Below are 19,284 nucleotides of genomic sequence, written 5' to 3' on the forward strand. Positions count from 1 at the left end.
GTACTGTAGTCCTTGGAACTGCCAGATCGCATTATGCACTGAGGACTAGCGACTTTTGTAAAGCATTTTGATTGTAAGCCACTCATATTTGTAGATGGAGCAGGGTGTATAATTTAAACCAAATAAATAAATTTCTGTGATGGTTGTAGTCCTAATTATGAAAAAGTTTACATGTGTCATACATTAAACTTTGACCAATGGATCCATGTTTTACTGGTTACATGAAAATAAAAAAACACATAACAAACATGAGTTATCATATTTGAGGAATACAAAATGCCATTTATAGCCAATAAAACAATGAAAAAAATAATTATACAGGGACTTTAGATCACAACTATCATTTGATAACTTGAGAACTTTGAAACTGGGGAAGTAGCCACAATGAATACTGAAATGAATTATATATCTTTATTCAAACAAATTAATCATGGATTTTATTCTGTTTATGATAAAACACATGCCATGAATCTTTAAATGTCAGTAGCTTAGAGGGAAATTTTCAAAGCTATTAACTTGGGTAAATTGGCTGCTTGAAAATTGTTGGATCCCATTTGGCTCAAAGTAGGTGTGTGGAGGTTCCAAAATATGTGACATTTAGACAGCTTGAGAGGCAATTTTGGATGGGATTGAAAAATAATGTGCATAGACTGTATCTTCTGATCTACATGATTTTCACAGACATTTCACCAACAAAAAAAGCAGATGGAAAAGTCTCATCATGGCAATTTTCAAATGAAAAGCATGTACTTACTTTCCCTTTGAAAATGAGGTACAGTTTGAAATTACCCTCTCAGTTACTTAAATAAAAAATACATTATTTGGGGGGGGGGGGGGGGGTGGAGGGAATTGTATTTTATTGATTCTGGCATTTTTAATCTGCTAAACCAGGGGCGTAGCCAGACACCCAATTTTGGGTGGGCCTGGGTCCAAGATGGGTGGGCAGAAGAATTCCATTTGTCCCACAGGTGATTTGGTCTCTCCCTCTCTCGCCTGCATGCCATATGGTCTCTCAAATATCTCCCCCTCTCCTGCATACCTTTTAAATAGCAGATTTTCACCAGCAGCGAGCAGCAACTAATACACACTGCTGATGTTGGCCCCAGAGCCTTCCCTCTGATGCAACTTCCTGTTTCCACATAGGCAGGAATACATCAGAGGGAAGGCAGTGGGGCTGTTGCGAGCAGTATGTATCAGTTGCTGCGCAATGCAGGCGAAGATCTGCTATTTACAAGGTATGCAGGAGGGACAGTTGTTGGGAGTTTTTGGCTGGTGGGGGTTGGGGATCCCTGCCAGCCACATCATAGGTGTGCTGCTAATGGGTGGGCCTGAGCTCAAAGTGGGTGGGCCTGGGCCCACCCAGACCCACCCTTGGCTACGCCACTGTGCTAAACCATCAAGTTCAAGGAGAAGAACACATTATAAGAAAGTACTTTCTCTGTCCTTAGCAGGCTTGCACTCTTGGCTTTTGTACTTTTCACTGTGAGTGTTCATCTTTCCTATCGACAATTTGGTGTTCCTTTTCTTGTTCTGAATCTGATTGGCAGCTAGAGTGGTCTAGCAAATCTAAATACACTATAAACTATCATTTCTAAGATACCATTTAGAATGTACACTTCAGTATTCATTGTTTTCATATCGAAAAGAATGTCCTAGATGTTCGGAAAAACTGCTTGCTGTACATCCTCCATATCGATATGTATCCAGGTTCTCCACTTGCTCAGATTTGGTGGGGACAATATCTTGCTCGTAGCCCAAAGCTGATCTGATCACTCCAAAGTCCTCCTGAGTTTTTACCTCAGGAAAAATTGTGTCTGCCATATTGTCAGTCATATGGTTACAGTTCTGCAGGTTTTTGATGTCATATATGTTGTCACTGTACTTTACCATGGATGACTTGTATGGCTGGTAGGACACTTTGGTAGTCGTGGTTATCACAGTTTGTAAAGTGGGCGCTGTTGGAGAAGGTGTGCTCCTATACCTGCAGGGGTAATCTCCATTATAATAAGGATGGGCAGCATTTGCCTGGACTTGTCCATAGTCACTTCTGTCTCCATATCCAGTTTTTCCAAAAATCTGTTTCCATCCATGATGTTTGATGGTGTTATCAAAGTTCCTATCACTCACATTCAATCCAGCAAAGTTATGCTGAGGTCCATTCAGATGCACATGATCTGCATCAGGTGGACTGCTTGAATCTTTGTAAAGTGATGGAAATGAACTGGAACTTATATAACCAGGCACTGCAAATTCATAGCCACAAGGAGGTCTGGGCATATAAATTCTGGGATTGGAACATTTCTGAAATGTGGGCAATGCCTCCCCATCAAAGCTCACTGAATCATAGGAGGCTTTATAAGGGTCTGTGTTTTGAAAAGAAGAGTAATGCTGAGATGGGATTGGGAAACTGGGTTCTGTAAGCAGACTGAACCGCTCTGGGCCTTCCACGCAGGACAAATGATGCATATTGCTAAGATGGCCGCCAGTGTCATGGTATCTTTCTGCCTGAAAAAGAAGATGAGAACAGGTTTGTATTTTTCTGGCAGTTTTCCCCTTCTGCTTTGGGTTTCCATTGCAATCTAAACCAGCCTCTACTGGGCTATTGTGTCAAGACCCTTATTAAGAAGTACCCATGATTTTCCAATACTTATAACTCATTCTGCCTCTTCTGTCAAGTTCAGAATTCACAGCGATAGTTCCTGGATAAGTCCAGAAACCTTAGCTCCCTTCTAAAACTAGTAGGCATGCACTTTTCTGGCCTCTGAGGAGTCTGTGTAAAAGATTTCAGCATGCATGTTAAGGAAAGACTTAACATGAGCTTTCAAAGACTTGTAGAAGATGTTAGTATGAGCACACAAAAATTTTGTCTGCACATGCAAAAAAAAAAAAAAAGGAGTGCTCTATGCAGGTGAGGGATTTCTGAGCTCACACTAAATAGATTGGTATGATCATACTCCGTGCTGTTTTATGAGCCATTGATAAATGGTTGCTACTTAATACTTTCTTGGACTGATGTTAACTTAATGTGAGCTTGCTGATCATAGAGGGGAAGCTAAACATTGTGAGTATGATAAATTGAGTGTGTGCTCAGTTGTCTTTTTCTCTTGATTCCTGCTGCCTTCTATACATAGATGTTTGGTGCATGGAGGTTGCTTGTCAGTGCAAAGGGAGCAGTGAGTTCCTAAAGAGAAAAAATAAACCCAAATCACATGCTTCAGATATCTCACAAGACAGAGAGAAAGAGAAGGAACATAGAGCCTACAGAAGTGGCCTAGTGGTTAGAGCACTGGTCTTGCAATCCAGAGATGGCTGGTTCAAACCCCATTGCTGCTCCTGGTGATCTTGGGCAAGTCACTTAACCCTCCATTATCTCAGGTACAAACTTAGATTATGAGCCCTCCTAGGCAGTGGTGTAGTAAGGGGGGGCGGGAGGTGCGGTCCGCCCCGGGTGTCAGCTCAGGGGGGGGAGTGCTCCCTGCCAGTTCCCCCCCCTCGGCAAATCGACACGCCCCCCCGACCAGCTCCCGCACCCTACCTTTAAAAAGAATATCGGGAGGCGAGGCGCAGCGCCTCGCGCCTGCCCTGCACGTAAAAGAAATGTGGACCATCGGGTCTTCCCTCGCTCTATCTGTCCCGCCCTCCGCTGACGCAACTTCCTATTTCCGCAAGGGCGGGACAGACAGAGCGAGAGAAGGCCCGACGGTCCACATTTCTTTTACGTGCAGGGCAGGTGCGAGGCACTGCGCCTTGCCTCCCAATATTCTTTTTAAAAGTAGGGTGCGGGAGCTGGTCGGGGGGGAGGGGGGTGTCATCGTGCTGCACCCGGGGGGGGGGGTGCAACAGCAAACCGCCCCGCCCCGGGTGGCAGCACCCCCTGCTACGCCACTGCTCCTAGGATAGAGAAATATCCAGCGTACCTGAATGTAATTCACCTTGAGCTACTAATGAAAAAGATGTGAGCAAAAAATAAATAAGAGGGACTCATCTCATAATTCTGCACTGTTTATTACTTGCATTTACAAGCCGCTATCCAGTACAGAGTTAGATACATCAACATTCACTGACATAAAAGCAATAATTAAAACTTTTTGTTACTTAGACTTTTCTGTATGTATCCCATACTCTCTTCAATACTTTCCTTAGTTGCAATAAAGAGCAGAAAAATTTACAATGAGGTCTGTCTGGCAGGCTGCATATTTCTCTGCCTCTTTGCTAGCATTTGAACGTTGTCCATGGCCATCTTTTTTTTTTAACAGTGCCAAGTCCCACTCTTTGCCTAGTCACAAAAACAGAGGGTCTCTTATGTAAGCAGCTTCCTCCCCTAGGGGCAGTGGGCCCTCCTATTCAATCCAGCTAAAAGAAGGCATGGGTACCATGGTGTAAGGCACTGATGGTTGTGAAGGAAACACAAACTTACTGTCTACACCAAATTTTTGTGACACAGCTCCTATCTCTTGAGGACACACCAGTGTGTCCTGACACGCTGGTTGAGAACCACTGTTCTAAAAGTGAATCCCAGGGTAGTGAATTCTAAAGAAAAGGGGCCAAATAAAAAAAGACAGAGTAGCGGGTGGAGTCAAGATGTGCTTACACCATGGGTGGAAAAGAGAGCAGATAGTCATCAGCTGAATGTAAATGGTGTGATGGTCTATATCAGCCATTCCCAACTCAGTCCTCGGGCACACCATTGGGTTTTCAGGAAATCCGCAATGAATATGTATGAATACATTTGCAAGCACAATCTCAATTGTATGCAAATCTAACTCATGAATAGTCATTGTGGATATCCTGAAAACCTGATGGGACTAGATGTGTCCTGAGGACCATGTTGGGACTAGCTGGTCTATGTGGAACCAATAAAAGATGACAGATAAGATGGAGTGTCTGTAAAAAGAGCATTTGTGCTAAGAAAAGAATCTTAAATTTAATCCGGTATGCAACTGGTAGGAAATAGAGAAACTTGGAAAATACTTTCTAGGCATATACAAGGCAATTCTGCAACAAGTCGCTTACATTTTCACACCATCTGTGCACCTAAATGTACAGAATACTGAGAATTAAGCGTCTACATGTACATTTATTTGCAAAAGTGTAATTTGGGCGCTTACATGGTATCCTACAAATAGGTGTCCGAATAGCATAGTACACATTTAGAAAGGGGCAGAGCATGGACAGGATGTAGGCAGGGCAGATATTTAGTCAGGCAATGTTCAGAATACTGTAAATTTCCTGCATGCCTGCTACGTTTGGGCACCCCCATTTATACCAGGTCTATGGCAGGTGTAATGAGAGCACCTAAATGTGCATTAATATTGAGCTCCCAATGTCCATCCCAAATAGGCTGTCACCATGCATTAAAGGGGCACTTTAATGGAGGTGCCATGTAGAATTGTACCCTAAAAGGGTAATTCTATAACTGGACTTCTGGTAGGAGGCTATTCTGAAAAGAAGCGTAGGCACCTATTTGCTGTTACTGAATACTAGTCTAACTGGGTGTCACGGTTGTGGCCGTGCCCTTATGTTCAGGCCTACTGTTTCTCTGTATCTAGCTCTGTGACATCTCCAGTCTGCCTTTTATCCAAGCCTCGTTTTGGTGTCCCTGAAGCCAAGCCTCGCTTTGGTCTCCCTGCTTCTGCTTCATATCCTACTTGTGACATCATCAGCCTACTCCTTTAAAGACCCAGGGAGCTTTCCTGCGTTGCCTTTGCAACAGGTCTATTTTCCTTTTCTTGTTGTACTGTTGTTTGATTTTGAGAGAACTGTTCTTCTTGTTAAGCTGTGTCTCTGTGGCACACCCCTGAGCCCTGTGTGAGTGGTTTTGGTTTGAATATGTATGGATTACTTTCTTGTTAGGTTTGCTCTCAAGCAAAGCCCTCTTTTGTTTCTCTGTGTGTGTTGTTCTGCTTTAAACCTGTATGGATTACTAGCCTGTTAACTTTGCTTCTAAGAAAAGCCCTGTTCTGTTTTTCTGTGTGTGGTTCTGGTTTCAACCTGAATAGATTCCTTCCTTGTTATCTAGGCTCTCCAGCATAAGCCTGTTCTGTTTCCTTGTGTGGTTTCCCTCTTTACCTTTCACTGTTCAGACAGCCAGTTGTTGCCAGCCCAGCTGCTTTCCTTGATTACCATTTATCTTGCTTCCGTGCAGCTGGGTGTGCTCTGTCTCTGCCTGCCTTTTCTTTCCCTACCTAGATCTGTGTGCTAGCTGAGTTCTGGTAAGAACATTGTTTGTTTTTCTCTTTGTTTGCTTTATACCTTTGACTGCAGTGTAAGCCCTGCTTCTTTCTGATGTGTTTTAGAAGCAGCCCTTCCCTTTAGCATGCTTTAACTCTTTGTCTGCTGTGTCTGCCTCTTGATTCTTGTGAGCAGTCCTCCTTATCTGATTTGTGTATGTAAAGGCAGCTTTCCCTGTTTGCTTGCTTTTCCCTTTGTCTCTAGTGTCTGTTGTTTGACTCTGTGGCACAGCCTTGTGTATTCTTATGAGTGGCTTCTCTTGTGTTCTGTATGGCCAGCCTTGTGTATTCTTATGAGTGGATTCCCTTGACCCTTGAGTGCTGAGTGGCACAGCCTTGTGTATTCCTAAAGATGGCTTCCCTTTACCCTTGAGTGCTGTATGGTACAGCCTAGAGTGTTCCTATGAATGGCTTCCCTTTTCCCTTGAGTGCTGTGTGGCACAGCCTTTTGTATTCCTGTAGGTGGCTTCACTTTACCCTTGAGTGCTGTATGGTACAGCCTAGAGTGTTCCTATGAGTGGCTTCCCTTTCCCCTTGAGTGCTGTGTGGCACAGCCTAGTGTATTCCTATGAGTGGCTTCCCTTTTCCCTTCAGTGCTGTGTGGCACAGCCTAGTGTATTCCTATGAGTGGCTTCCCTTTTTCCTTGCGTGCCTGGTGGCACACCCTTGAGTACTTTGAGTGGCTTCCTTCTTCCCTGAGTGCTGTATGGTACAGCTTAGAGTGTTCCTTCATGAGTGGCTTTCCTTATCCTTAAGTGCTGTGTGGCATAGCCATGAGTGTTCCTTTGTGTGGTCTTGTCTTGAGTTTTTCCTGTGTGCTTTCTGTTTGAGTTCTCTCTGTGAGGTTTTTGGTTGTGTTTGAGTGGATTGCTTATTCATTTAGCTGTGACTACTAGCACAGCCTTGAGCGGTCTCTCTATGTGGCACAAGTGGACCGTTCTTCCGTTTAGCTGTGCCTACTAGCACAGTCCTGTGCATCCTCTCTGTTTGATTCTGTTTGAGTGGGTGGTTCTTCTGTTTGCTGTGACTTCTAGCTCAGCCTTGAGCTGCCTCTCTGTGTGGCACGAGTGGACAGCTCTTCCGTTTAGCTGGGACTACTAGCTCAGCCTTGAACTACCTCTCTGTGTGATTTCTGTTTGACTTGGTTAGGATTATTCGTTTATAGCTGTGGATCTAGCACAGCCCTGAGTGTCCTCTCTGGTTTTGTTTGTGCTTGAGTGGATAGTTCTTCTCTTTAGCTGGGACTACTAGCCCAGCCCTGTGCTACCTCTCTGTGTGATGTCTGTTTGACATGGTTAGGACTATTCATTTATAGCTAGGGTTCTAAGCTCAGACCTGTGTTGCCTTTCTGTGTGGTTTTCTTATCTTTTACTTGTGGTTTCTACCATGTGAGTCTAAGTGGGGTTGTCTTTTCCCCTTCAGTTTCTTTGTGCCTGTGTGTAGGGTCTTTTGACCCCTTGTTTGTGGCTCTGTTTAGTGCAGTGTGTGTGCACTGCTTGAGTAGTACTTGCTCAAGAGAGTCTGTTCTGTTTCTTTCCCTTTCCCTCTGGTATGATTCGGTTCCAGTTTGGCCGTAAGGCCCATACACTTGGACTCTGTACGAGTGGGTTCCGGATCGGCCTTGTGGCCCTCCTGAGTGGTCTATTTCCTTTTTCTGGTGGTGCTTGTTGCTTGTCTTGAGTGTGCTCTGTCTATTTGCCATGTCTGGTATCTTGTTTGTATTCAGTGCCTGGTTTGCCTCTGCGCTGCGCCTCCCCAGAGGACTTGTCTGCTGCAGCCTGGCTGCAGCCCAAGGGCTCACCATCCCGGGTTCCGTGTCACTGAGTATATACACGTCTAACATTTACCCCCCTGTTTACTAAAGCTTAGCTTGCGTTATCTGCAGCAGGGCCCATTTTATTCCTATGGGCCCTGCTGCAGATAACTCGAGTTAAGCTTTAGTAAACAACCCCTTTAGGCTTGAACACTTACATCAGATATATTTCTATAGGCAAGCAACAGAGGTGGAAGAAATGAAGCATCAAGATGATCAGAACTATTAAAAAACAGTTCCTTTATTGACAATTATGTATACAAATCTCAGGTAGACAATCAACACAGGTCATGTTTTGGCTAAACATCCTTCATCAGGAGTTGCCTTCTGGGACCATTTGGAGAAGAGACTACTCCAGGGGCTGTAGAATGATATTATACAAGAATCCTGTGTTATTTGTCGAACATTTGGTATTAAGTACTCTATATGCTTGCCAAAGTTTTTCTTAAGATGTCTAGAGTAAATACCTTTCAGGAAAGTTTATTCCTCTGAAGTGGAATTTGGAGGATAGACAAAAAGGTTATAGTATAAACTCTCAAGAAAATCAGTTCTCAAGTAGCGCTGGTTCTAGACATCTTAAGAAAAACTTTGGCAAGCATACCAGCTGTTTGGCAGATTACACAGGATCCTTGTATAATATAATTCTGCAGCTCCTGGAGTAGTCTCTTCTCCAGGTGGTCCCAGCAGGCAACTCCTGAAGAAAGCTGTTTAGTCGAACCATGGCCTGTGTTGAGTACATCTGTCTGGGACTTGTATATGAGTATGTCTACCTCAGACTTGTATATATAATTGTCAGTAAAGGAACTGTTTTTTTTAATAGTTCGGATCATCTTGATACTTCATTTCTTCCACCCCTGTTGTTTGCACCTAAATGCTGGAGATACATGGATAAATTACAGCATTTTATAATATGCACGCATGTGTACAACCCTCCTCCCACCTTGCAAATACATGCTATCTAATAGAATTCCTCCTAATTGCTTTAGCAGAAGTCCTTGAGACATTAGTACCAGTGCTGACTGTCATGAATGCACATCATTATTCTCAGGGGTTCTCAAATTCAGTCCTTGAGGGCTCTAGTTGTCATCAGATATATTTGTTTACTAATGGTCTAAGACTATGGGTAATTTGTACCAGGGGTGTAGCCAGACCTCTGCGGGAGGGGGGTCCAGAGCACAAGGTGGGGGGGGGGGGGGGAAATTTTAGCCGGTCTCCCCAGCCGCCGTCCCCTCCCCCCACTACCGCCCCCCCCTCTCCTGCCACTTTCGACACCACCCCAAGGTACTTTTGCTGGTGTGGGTCCCCAACCCATGCCAGCCTTAGTCTTCTTCAGCGCCAGTCTCCGGCACATTTGCTCACGTCGCTGATCTGTGCTGTGAGTCCTAATGTCCAGCAAGGAACGTGCAGGATGTGCTGGACTTCAGGACTCACAGCACAAATCAGCAAAGTGAGCGAATGCGCCGGAGACCAGCGCTGAAGACTAAGGCTGGTGGGGGTTAGGGACCCCCGCCAGCAAAGGTAGTTTGTGGTGGCAGGGGGCGTGTCAAAGGTGGAGGGGGCCAAGGCTAAATCTATGGGGGACCATGCCCCCGTAGCCCCACCTAGCTATGCCTTTGATTTGTACAGCTTCATTGCTCTGAAATACCAGATGTGTTTGCGACCCTCACAAATATTTGGCCTAATAGCTTCTCTGAATAACATGAGATGTCAGCTTTACCTCAGATTCCAGAAACCTCTTCTTCTGCGCCAGGTGAGAGGATGACATCTGCCTCTTCACAGCGCTTCTTCTGGCCTCAGTCTCAGATTTACTTTCAGGTCTTGGGTGGTCATGGACGCCTTTAGCCTTGAGCAAGGTAAACAACAACATCACTTTAGTAGGCATTAGAAAACCAGTAAGCATGACTTTCAACTAAGAAAGTGATCCTGGTTTCTCCTTCTTTTTTATTGAGTGCTAGGATTGGATAATTTATCAGTATCAGCACACTCTTATATACCGTCACTCTCCCTACTGCGGATTACATCATTTAAAAAAAGCCTAAGCAGTTCAGTCTAAAAAGAAAAAATAAAATAAAATATAAATACATCAATTTATCTAAGCATAATGTAAATTATAGCCATCTAAGAAGAGTCAATAGAACAAAAAAAGTCTTGATTTTCTTATGAAAAGATAAATAATTAGTGTAGGAAAGACATTTCAATAAGAAATCAAAGTCAGAAAAAATGGACTTAGCTATCTTATGAAATCGAACTCTCTTCAAAATTACTGGATGTAATATCAACAGATTGTGTAATCTCTCAGAAAACCTTCCTAAAGGCACACAGATAAAATTGGTAATTAAGGAAGAGGAGAGACCATAAATGCCTGAAAAAGTAAATAAACCGATTTGAAGAGTATTTGTACCAGAAACCAATGTAACTGGGTTCTATAAGATGAAACACTATTGAACTATTTAAGATTAAAAATCAATCTAATAGCAGTATTTTGAATCAGTTGTAATTTTCTCAATAACTTAATAGGCAGATTCAAATAGAGCACATTACAGTAATCTAAGTGTGGGAGGACTAACATTTGAACTAATAAAGCAGATTAATTGAAATACGGCCTTATTAATCTTAGTTGCCTTAATTTGTAACATGTGAAAATATACCTGTTTTCATTTTTTTAAAAGTAATTTTCTTTTGTCTTGGACACTGTTATCTTGCATAGCAGATATTGAAAGATCATCTGATCTTGGAAACATCCCAGGATGACATAGTTTGTGCAGTTGTGCAGCGAGATCAAGAATAATAATAGACTGATCTTGTGGACAATTGCATGACATTCCCTATAATTAGAGGGTGCCCGAAACTGGGTTTTTTTTTCTAGTTTCAGCTAAAAACGAATCTGTGGCTGAAATTTGCTGTTCAGTTTCAGCAAAAACTGAAAACAGCCCAGTCCCCAACCTGGAACATCTTCCAGTCCTTGCCTCCTCCACCACCACCCCTTCTTCCCAAACCACAGCAGCTCCCTCTTCCTTCTTCACTTCATCTCCCTCCCCCCCACAAACATAAGAAGCCCCTTTGTGATATTGCCACTAGAGGTTGTGGCAGCCATTTTGAGACTGGAGCTAGATCAGGCAGAAGTGATCTGCAGTGGCTCTTACCCGTGCTGGTTCCAACACCAAAATGACTGCTGTGACCTCCAGCAGCAATTGTTCCTGGAAGTTGCAGTAGTCATTTTGACTATGGATACAGGATAGGCAGGAGTGACTAGGGATCAGTGCTGCCTTGACTAGGCACTAGGAGGCCACCAGGGTTGTATGGTATGTCCGGGGGTGGAGGGAGGCAGTGGCAGCAGCTTACTGGTGGGCCAAGAGGGAGCAGGAGGGAGGAAGAAAGGAAGTGAGAGCTCTTTCAGATCGGAGGAGGAAAACCATGGGACACAGAACTAAATTTCTTGGTTTCAGCTGAAAATGCATCAGCATTTTTGGCCAAAACTGAAACAAGGCCAAATGTGGAATTTGGGCTAGTTTTGCCACCGAAGCTGAAACAACCCGGAATTCAGTCAGCCTCTAAATGAGATGCCATCTAGCCATTACACAGATTGCCGCCTACACATCAATTTATGAAAAATATAGTTGCTAAAATACAGTTTTATGTATTCCTATAGTAAATGTTATGTCCAGACGCAGGGCACAAATAAAATCTCCTGGCTGGAAAAAAAATTGTAGAATCATGTAATTTCACAGTTTTACATCAAAGTAGAATGGCTATGTTATGCCTTACAACTGGCTACACATCTTCTTGGAGGTTCTCCTCTGTCATTCTTTTAAGTTCACAGTGCAGTGTTCCAAGACACTTGTGCTTTCAGACACAAAGAGGAAAAAGGGTAATTTTATGAGAGGTAGCCCAGGTTGAAAGATCAAGTAAGTGCCTATTTTCAGACTATTTTATAAATACTCATTTTGAAAAGTCCCCCTCAAACTATGGGGCTGATAGTCAGACTGCGGGAGGCAGCCTGGCTAACTCCCACGGTTGGCGGTGAACCCGGAAAGTCAATGCCAGGCCGTATTCAGCATTGAATTTCCAGGGTTTTTGGGGTTTTTTGGTTGCTATGAACATAGCCAATTAAGCCAATATTTATCAGCTGATCGGTTAAGTTATAGCGGTCAAAGATAGACCTGCTATTTATGCTTATCTTTCTGGCCGCTAAACTTAGCTGGTGACTGGGCTAGCCATTAAGCACTGATATTCAGCCGAGATAGCCGCTATCTTGCACTGAATATTAGCGCTTAGCTGGCTTAAAGCTATTTAACCAGTCAGGAGTTGTTCCTAGCTAGTTAAATAGCGCTGAATATTGGGCAGTATGTCCCCCCAAATATGCCTATATAAGATCATGTAAATGTAGGCACTTTCTTGTCATTGCATATTCTTTTACAAGTAGGGTAATTTTCTTTTTTTTTAATGGGGAAAATATTCAGCCAGCAGCAGTCAGTATTATTTGGCCAGCAGCAGCGTTATACCCTGAATTACAAAGCTGGGCTGCATCCAGTTATTGGCACTGAACATCCAGGGTTTGTGCAGCCGGCTAGCCCTTATCTGGCACCTAAGCACCTACAAGAAACCAGACAAAGATAGGGCTGAGTTTTATGCAATCTGATTCATCTGGTGAACTTAGGCAATTAAGGGCCTCTTTATCAAGCTGTAATAGCAGGTCCCATGTGGCAATGTTGACAGAACCCGTTCAGTAGCACCCAAAGCAGTCCAAAACAATTAAAGTCAGAAACAACACAGTTTATACTTAAATGTTCAACTGCCCTTAGGATTCACCTTTGGGTTTAAATAAGCAAAACCATGTGCATGTAAGGACTGGATAAACAAATTAGAACAAAGTTTAAATCAAATGCCCTTAATATGTAATACTTGGTAGCAATAATGAAACAGTGATGGAAATTTCACATAGCAAGCAGCCGGCTCAAACAGATTTATTTTCCACTGAACATAATTAACTTTATATGAACTTGGCGGTTAATAGTGTGCTGAACTGGACAATGTTGGCACATTTAGACTGACTGGGCAGTTTTGCATGAAGGAAACCCTTCCCTCATTATTCCCTCAATACCTTCTCTGTGAAATAGCAGTAATAAAACAAGGCAAGTGCATTTTTATAATATTCCACTAAATAAGCAAGTTTCTCACTCAGTTACGAAGGAAAAAAGACGTCAGATGCTCAACGGTCTTTGCTCCTTTGAACAATGAATCATTGAATGCTTATATCCACTATTTACAGGGAAATACTCCCTTGTGGACAGCGCTTGAGCTCCTCATAAGTCTTAAAAAAACCTCCAAGTATATAATGATAGTTTTTACTATACTTTTCCCGATGGACTATATAAGTTTTCAACTGTAGTATCAACGGTACTTATCTGGGCTTTTGAAGACCACTACAGCTGGGCATGCTGTACAGAAAATTTCCATTTCGCTACAAGCTTCTTAAGGAGCAATTTCCATACCCATGGTATAGCCCTAATATTCTCTTGCCTTCCTTTCTAAGGGGTTCCTCTTCCAGTCCAGCTGCATGCACCTTCTTGTACTATACATTCAATTTTATCCTTGAAGTGAGTCACTCAATTTCTGTGTTATACTACTACTACTACTATAAATCATTTTATAGCACTACCAGTCTTGTCGCTCTATACGTTCTGCCTCTACATTTCCTTTGCTGTCTATTAAGATTTCTTAATGTGTAATGGGCTGTATTGTAAGTTTCATGCCTCTAATTTGTAGAAATATACTGTCACTTGCTCTCAGTAAAATACTGTTTTATGTTTTATTATCTCCTGTTATGTGAATATTTTGCTGTGTTTAAATGTACTCTGTGTGTCACTATACCATATCGTTGTAATTTCTATGATTTTAATTTGCCTAATTTTCAACTTCACCTTGCTGTTTTAACTGGGGTTAATTTTATAGCAAGACATCTATGTTAAAAGTCCAAAAAGGCACCTATTTTTAAATGTATTTAATATACAGGTTCTGGGAGCCAGTGCTGCCTTTATGAAAATGAAGAAAAACAGCAGTGATGACCAAGGGGAGGAAATGACAATTCAAGAGACCACCTTGGATTCAAATATTTAAGTGTAAAGGATTTGGCCTCTGACTCATCTGTTACATATAAACATGGGGTTTCAGAGCTTCCACTGGCATGCATGTTTCATCTATGCCTTGGCTCACCTGGAAGAAAATTGCCTTGCAGTCAAGTCTCCAGAAGTTGGTGACTGGGTAGCCACTGTGGCCCCGGCAGGGGATCAGCTCCAGTGCTGCATTACAGTTACTACAGAGTTTCTCTGCAAAAGAATAAGCAAAGTGAGCACCGTCCAAAAGAATCAGCCGGAAAGTCTTTACAGTACTGAGTTAGCTTGGGATAGGGCTAATAGAGAGTCACAAGGAAGGATCTGATCTCGGGAAAAAGCTTGCTGGCAAGGGAAGTGTCTCCTCTGTTGCATTCTTATCAAATGAATCAAAAACTATATGCCAGCATCATGAAGGGGATTTTGGGAAGGAGGAAGTATTCTGCCTTCACAGTGTGTGTGCATTGCATTGTTTTGTGTTTGTGGTTCCAGCATGTACACTGCAGTTACTTCCTGCTAGTTACAGTTCTGAATTTCATAGGTCACCCCCCCCCCCCCCCGGGCTCCCCCCTGCATATGACTCTTTCCTCCTCTGGGAGATGCCTGCGTAGGTATGTTTTAATTCCCTACACATGTCTCTTTTTCTCCTTGGCCCTGGCTTCTGCCCTTTTGCCTTCTGGGTAGGCCTGCGCTTCCTTCTCGTGCAGGTCTGAGGCAAAGTTTCCATCTTTGCCTCAGCCCTGAAAGTAAGATCTGCTTCTTGTTCCCCTCCATCCCTGCAGTTGCATTGCCTTTTCACTACTTGTTTAACACTTATCATTGTTCAGTAGCTAACTCAACAGATCTGAGGGTGGTTAAACAGAAGCAATTCAGAGACTCATGCTGCCTGAGCAGAACTCCACTGATTCAACTATACCTTTATTTAGTGCCTGTTTCCATTAAAAAAAAAAAAAAAAAAACAGCTGGAAACTAATCGGTCGATATTCAGCATTATTTAACCGGCTCTTGGCCAGTTAAATAGCACTTAGCCAACTAAATGTTGGATAGCCAGTTATCTCTGCTGAATATTAACACTTAGTGCATAGCAGCTAACTGGCTATATTGTGCGATATAGCCAGCTAGCCACAAATATTCAGCACTTTCCTGGCTAAGTTTAGCAGCCAAATTGGACTGCCTAAATAGCGGTCCTATCTTTGGCCACTATAAACTTAACCGGCCAGGGCTGAATAGTGATATAACTAGTTAAGATTCAGCTGGCCAAAAAAAGATGGATATTCAATGCTGGTCACCAGAAATGGCCTGGCATTGAATATCCAGGCACTGATCACGGTAGGTAGCCGGCCTGCCTCCCGCGGGCTGAATATCGGCTGGCAAGAGTGTGACGGCCCGATCTTCAAAAGGATTTAAATGGCCAGGAGAGGCTCCTGGCCATTTAAATTGTCTGTCCGGAGTTAACCGGGCATTTTCAGTGGCACATAACTGGATAGTGCCACTGAAAACCGAAACCAGCTATTTTGTGGCTGTTCCAATAGCAGAGTTGGCACTTAGCCAGTTAAGTGCCGATTTTAAGCACTTAACCAGCTAAGAGAGCTGCATAAACGCAGTCCTATCTTTTTGCGGCTCTTCTTAGCCAGTTAAGTGTGAATATAGCTCCCTATGCCCAGAAATTTAATGCCGGAGCTTGGACGTGACCCAGCCAGTGGCATACCATGGGGGGGGGCCTTGGAGGTTTGGATGCCCCCCCAACATTGTGGCAGCCAATACATGGCTGGAGGGGGTGCTTAAGTTCTGCCAGCGAAAAGTTTCCCGTCGGAGCCAGCCCATGCTGCCTGAGCAGCAGGAAGTTGGCGGGGTGGTCTAGTGGCTGATGCTGGCACTTCTGTACATGCTTAGTTCATGTATTTCGACTGAGCATGCATGGAAGTGCTGGCGGCGGAGGCTGGAGCAGCCTGCCTGGTTCCCTGCTTCTTAGACAATACCTGCAGGGCTCTGGCAGTGAAACTTCAGCTGGCAGGGCTTGAGCATCCCTACCAAGAAAGGTATGATGAGGGGAATGCAATAGCGGCAGCAACAGCAGCTGCAGGTTGGGAAGTGGGACTGAAAGGAAATGCTTGCCACCCTAGTCAACCCCCAGCCCCCCCCCCCCCAAGCAACTTCTGGCTGTGCCCCAAGCATTGAATTTCCAGGTATAACGCTGTTCGCTGTCAGCAAAATGCTGACCCTGCCAGCTGAATATCTGGTTCTGAGTGAATGATGAAGCATTTTAACTTACTGGTGAATACTTTATTGGAGGACAGTGTGAGACTGATATAGAAAGCATGAGCTGTCTTAGTTGACACTAAACTGCACTAATGTACCTTTTAAGGAGAAGAATATGGATAAGCAGTAAACAGATCAAACAAAAGGGACAACTGACAACTTGGCAAGTGAATCACTCTGAAAAGTCTCAAGAGAGGTCTAAGATTTTGCTACAGAAGTAGAAAAATGGAATTGGCCATAAACAACAATGGGCAAATTTGCAAGGATGATTTTATTGAAGTGGACCACCCATGAACTGAGTTTCGACACTTTGCCTGCATCTGGGATGATCCAAGAAAAATCAGTTGGTGAGCTTCAAAAACATGCAGTATTCTTAGGAAAAGGCTGACTCCTCTCCTGCATCTCGGAGGTCAACTTGCATGAACATACTTTCAAAACAGAATGTTCCATTGTGTTTTGGAAGCCTGTTCATGTGAGCTGAATCTGGAAATACAGAAGAGGATTTGGCCTTTTCCTAAAAATACTGCATGCTTTTGAGGTCCATCAGCTCTTTTTCCCTGGATTACCGCTGAAGCAGGTAAAAATGCCAAAACACAGTCCAAGTCAGGACCACTTCAATAAAATCATCCTTTTGAATTTGCCTACTCTCATTTGAGGTCAACTCTATTTTTCTACTTGTGTGACAGGTTTATGGTGTTCAGATTCCTCTCTTCTTTCAGGGGTCCTTTTACTAAGGTGCGCTGAAAAATGGCCTGCGGTAGTGTAGGCTCACGTTTTGGGCACACGCAGAATCATTTTTCAGCGCACCTGCAAAAAATGCCTTTTTAAACTTTTTGCCGAAAATGGACGTGTGACAAAATGAAAATTGCCGCACGTCCATTTTGGGTCTGAGACCTTACCGCCAGCCATTGACCTAGCGGTAAAGTCTCACGAGGTAATCAGGTGGTAATGACCTATGCACATCAAATGAGAGGAAGTGTTTGGACGCGCGCCAGAAATGAAATTACTGCAAGAGCCATGTGGTAGCTGGGTGGTAACTCCATTTTGATGCACATTGGGCGCTCGTAGACGCTTAATCGGCTTAGTAAAAGGGCCCCTCAGTTAAGATTTTGCTACTTACAGACAGGAGTGGGGAGGAGGCCCTCTTGGAAATCAAAGAATGTCACCACAAGTGCCTCTCTGAAGTGATGCTGGCACATTGCCCTAAGGCAAGAGAGGGCAGATTCCTCTCAGTCCAGATATTTGTCTCCTCTAAATTTTGGTGTCCTATCGATATAATTTTTTTTTATTTAGAATAATTCTGTATCAAATCACATACAATTTGCAAAATAAATAAAAATAAATAAATAAAATTAGGTTGTCTTAGGCAGTTGCCTGTGTTACCTATGCCTCAATTTGGGTCTGAAGATCTCATGATTTATCTCTTGGGTTGCATTTCTGAAGTAGGCTGTGTGTGAAAACTATAAGGCTGTTTATAGCTATTCTGCATGCTGTTTTAGATTCTTTAATATGTAATTTGTCAATTTGTGTTTTGTATTTCTAACCTTTTCATTACTTTTTATTCTTAAATTTATTTAGGGCTTCATTTTGATTAAAATTTGTAATTGTGATTAATTATACAATTAAAGGTATGTTATTTATTAATTTTTGTTCCCGCTGCAGTTCCTTGTGACTCTAGGAAATGAAGGGTTAAGTGACTTGCCCAGAGTCACAAGGTATTGCAGTAGGGAAAAAAATAAGTAAATAAGTAAATAACATCGTGATTAAAATTTTAATCAAAATGCAGCTCTATTTATCTCCTGTTCCTGCCACCATAAAAATGTCTGATTTGAGTTGAACAGGATTCGGCAGACAATTACAGTAAAAAAAATTCAATTACTTAAACATTTTAATCTGTTTTGGAACTTCTTTCATTATGCCTTTTAAAATTATGTTTTTAAGAAAGCACATACTGTTTTTGCCCAGTAAGAAAACCTACTGCTCCGCCAGACCCCTCCCGATCCCTCTTACTTTGCTGTTTCTGTCGGGCCTTGTCACAGATGGCTGGTCGGAGTTGCATCTTGGTGCCATCTGGCAGGACACAGCCCCTGCTGCAGACTACCACACCCAGGCAAGACTTCTTCAGGATCTGGCAGTTGTGATTGTTGGTATTGCGCATGGCCCAGCCACTAAGGTGGCGCTGTGCGTTCTTATCCTCAGCGCTATAAATGAAGCGCACATAGCCTTCTGTCCACTCCTGGAAGCTATCAAACTGCTTCAGCTCCTGCTGCAGCAAAGGAAGAAAAAGACACAGGCCCAGAAGTTAATAAGGGTGCCATCTGCCTTCGTAGCACTGAAGCACAAATAATCTATCAGTTCACATGAGTGCATGAAAACACAAAACTTAACTCACACAATACCAGTGGCGTAGCCAAGGGTGGGCTTGGGTGGGCCCAGGCCCACCCACTTTGAGCTCAGGCCCACCAGTAGCAGCAGACCTATGATGTGGCCGGCAGAGATTCCCAAGCTGAAAACTCCCAACAACTGTCCCGCCTACATACCTTATAAATAGCAGATCTTTGCCTGCAGGAAGCAGCGACTGATACATACTGCTTACACCGGCCCCACAGCCTTCCCTCTGACGTATTCCCGCCTATGCGGAAACAGGAAGCTGCATCAGTGGGAAGGATGTGGGGCCTACATGAGTAGTGTGGATTAGTTGCTCCTCACTGAAAATCTGAAATTTAAAAGGTGTGCAGGAGAGGAGGGATATTTGAGAGACCATATGGCATGCAGGCGAGAGGAGAAACCAAATCACCTATGGGATGGGGTGAGGTTCTGCTGCACACCCATCTTGGGCCCAGGCCCACCCAAAATTGGATGTCTGGCTACG

General features: G+C 43.4%; 1 protein-coding gene across 1 annotated transcript in view; it reads right to left on the reverse strand.

The window, feature by feature from the left end:
- Window positions 1-1,617: 1,617 nt before the first annotated feature.
- Window positions 1,618-19,284, reverse strand: part of GCM2 (glial cells missing transcription factor 2) — a 30,115-nt gene continuing 12,448 nt past the window's right edge. Inside the window, exons 2-5 of the mRNA XM_030190054.1 lie at window positions 18,423-18,675; window positions 14,257-14,369; window positions 9,761-9,886; window positions 1,618-2,505 (exon numbers count right to left, since the gene is read on the reverse strand). Coding sequence (XP_030045914.1) covers window positions 1,618-2,505; window positions 9,761-9,886; window positions 14,257-14,369; window positions 18,423-18,675 — 1,380 coding nt within the window. The remainder of the gene's footprint in view (window positions 2,506-9,760; window positions 9,887-14,256; window positions 14,370-18,422; window positions 18,676-19,284) is intronic.

This window comes from Microcaecilia unicolor, chromosome 1 (genome assembly GCF_901765095.1).
Source record: "Microcaecilia unicolor chromosome 1, aMicUni1.1, whole genome shotgun sequence".
In the NCBI taxonomy this organism is placed as follows: domain Eukaryota; kingdom Metazoa; phylum Chordata; class Amphibia; order Gymnophiona; family Siphonopidae; genus Microcaecilia; species Microcaecilia unicolor.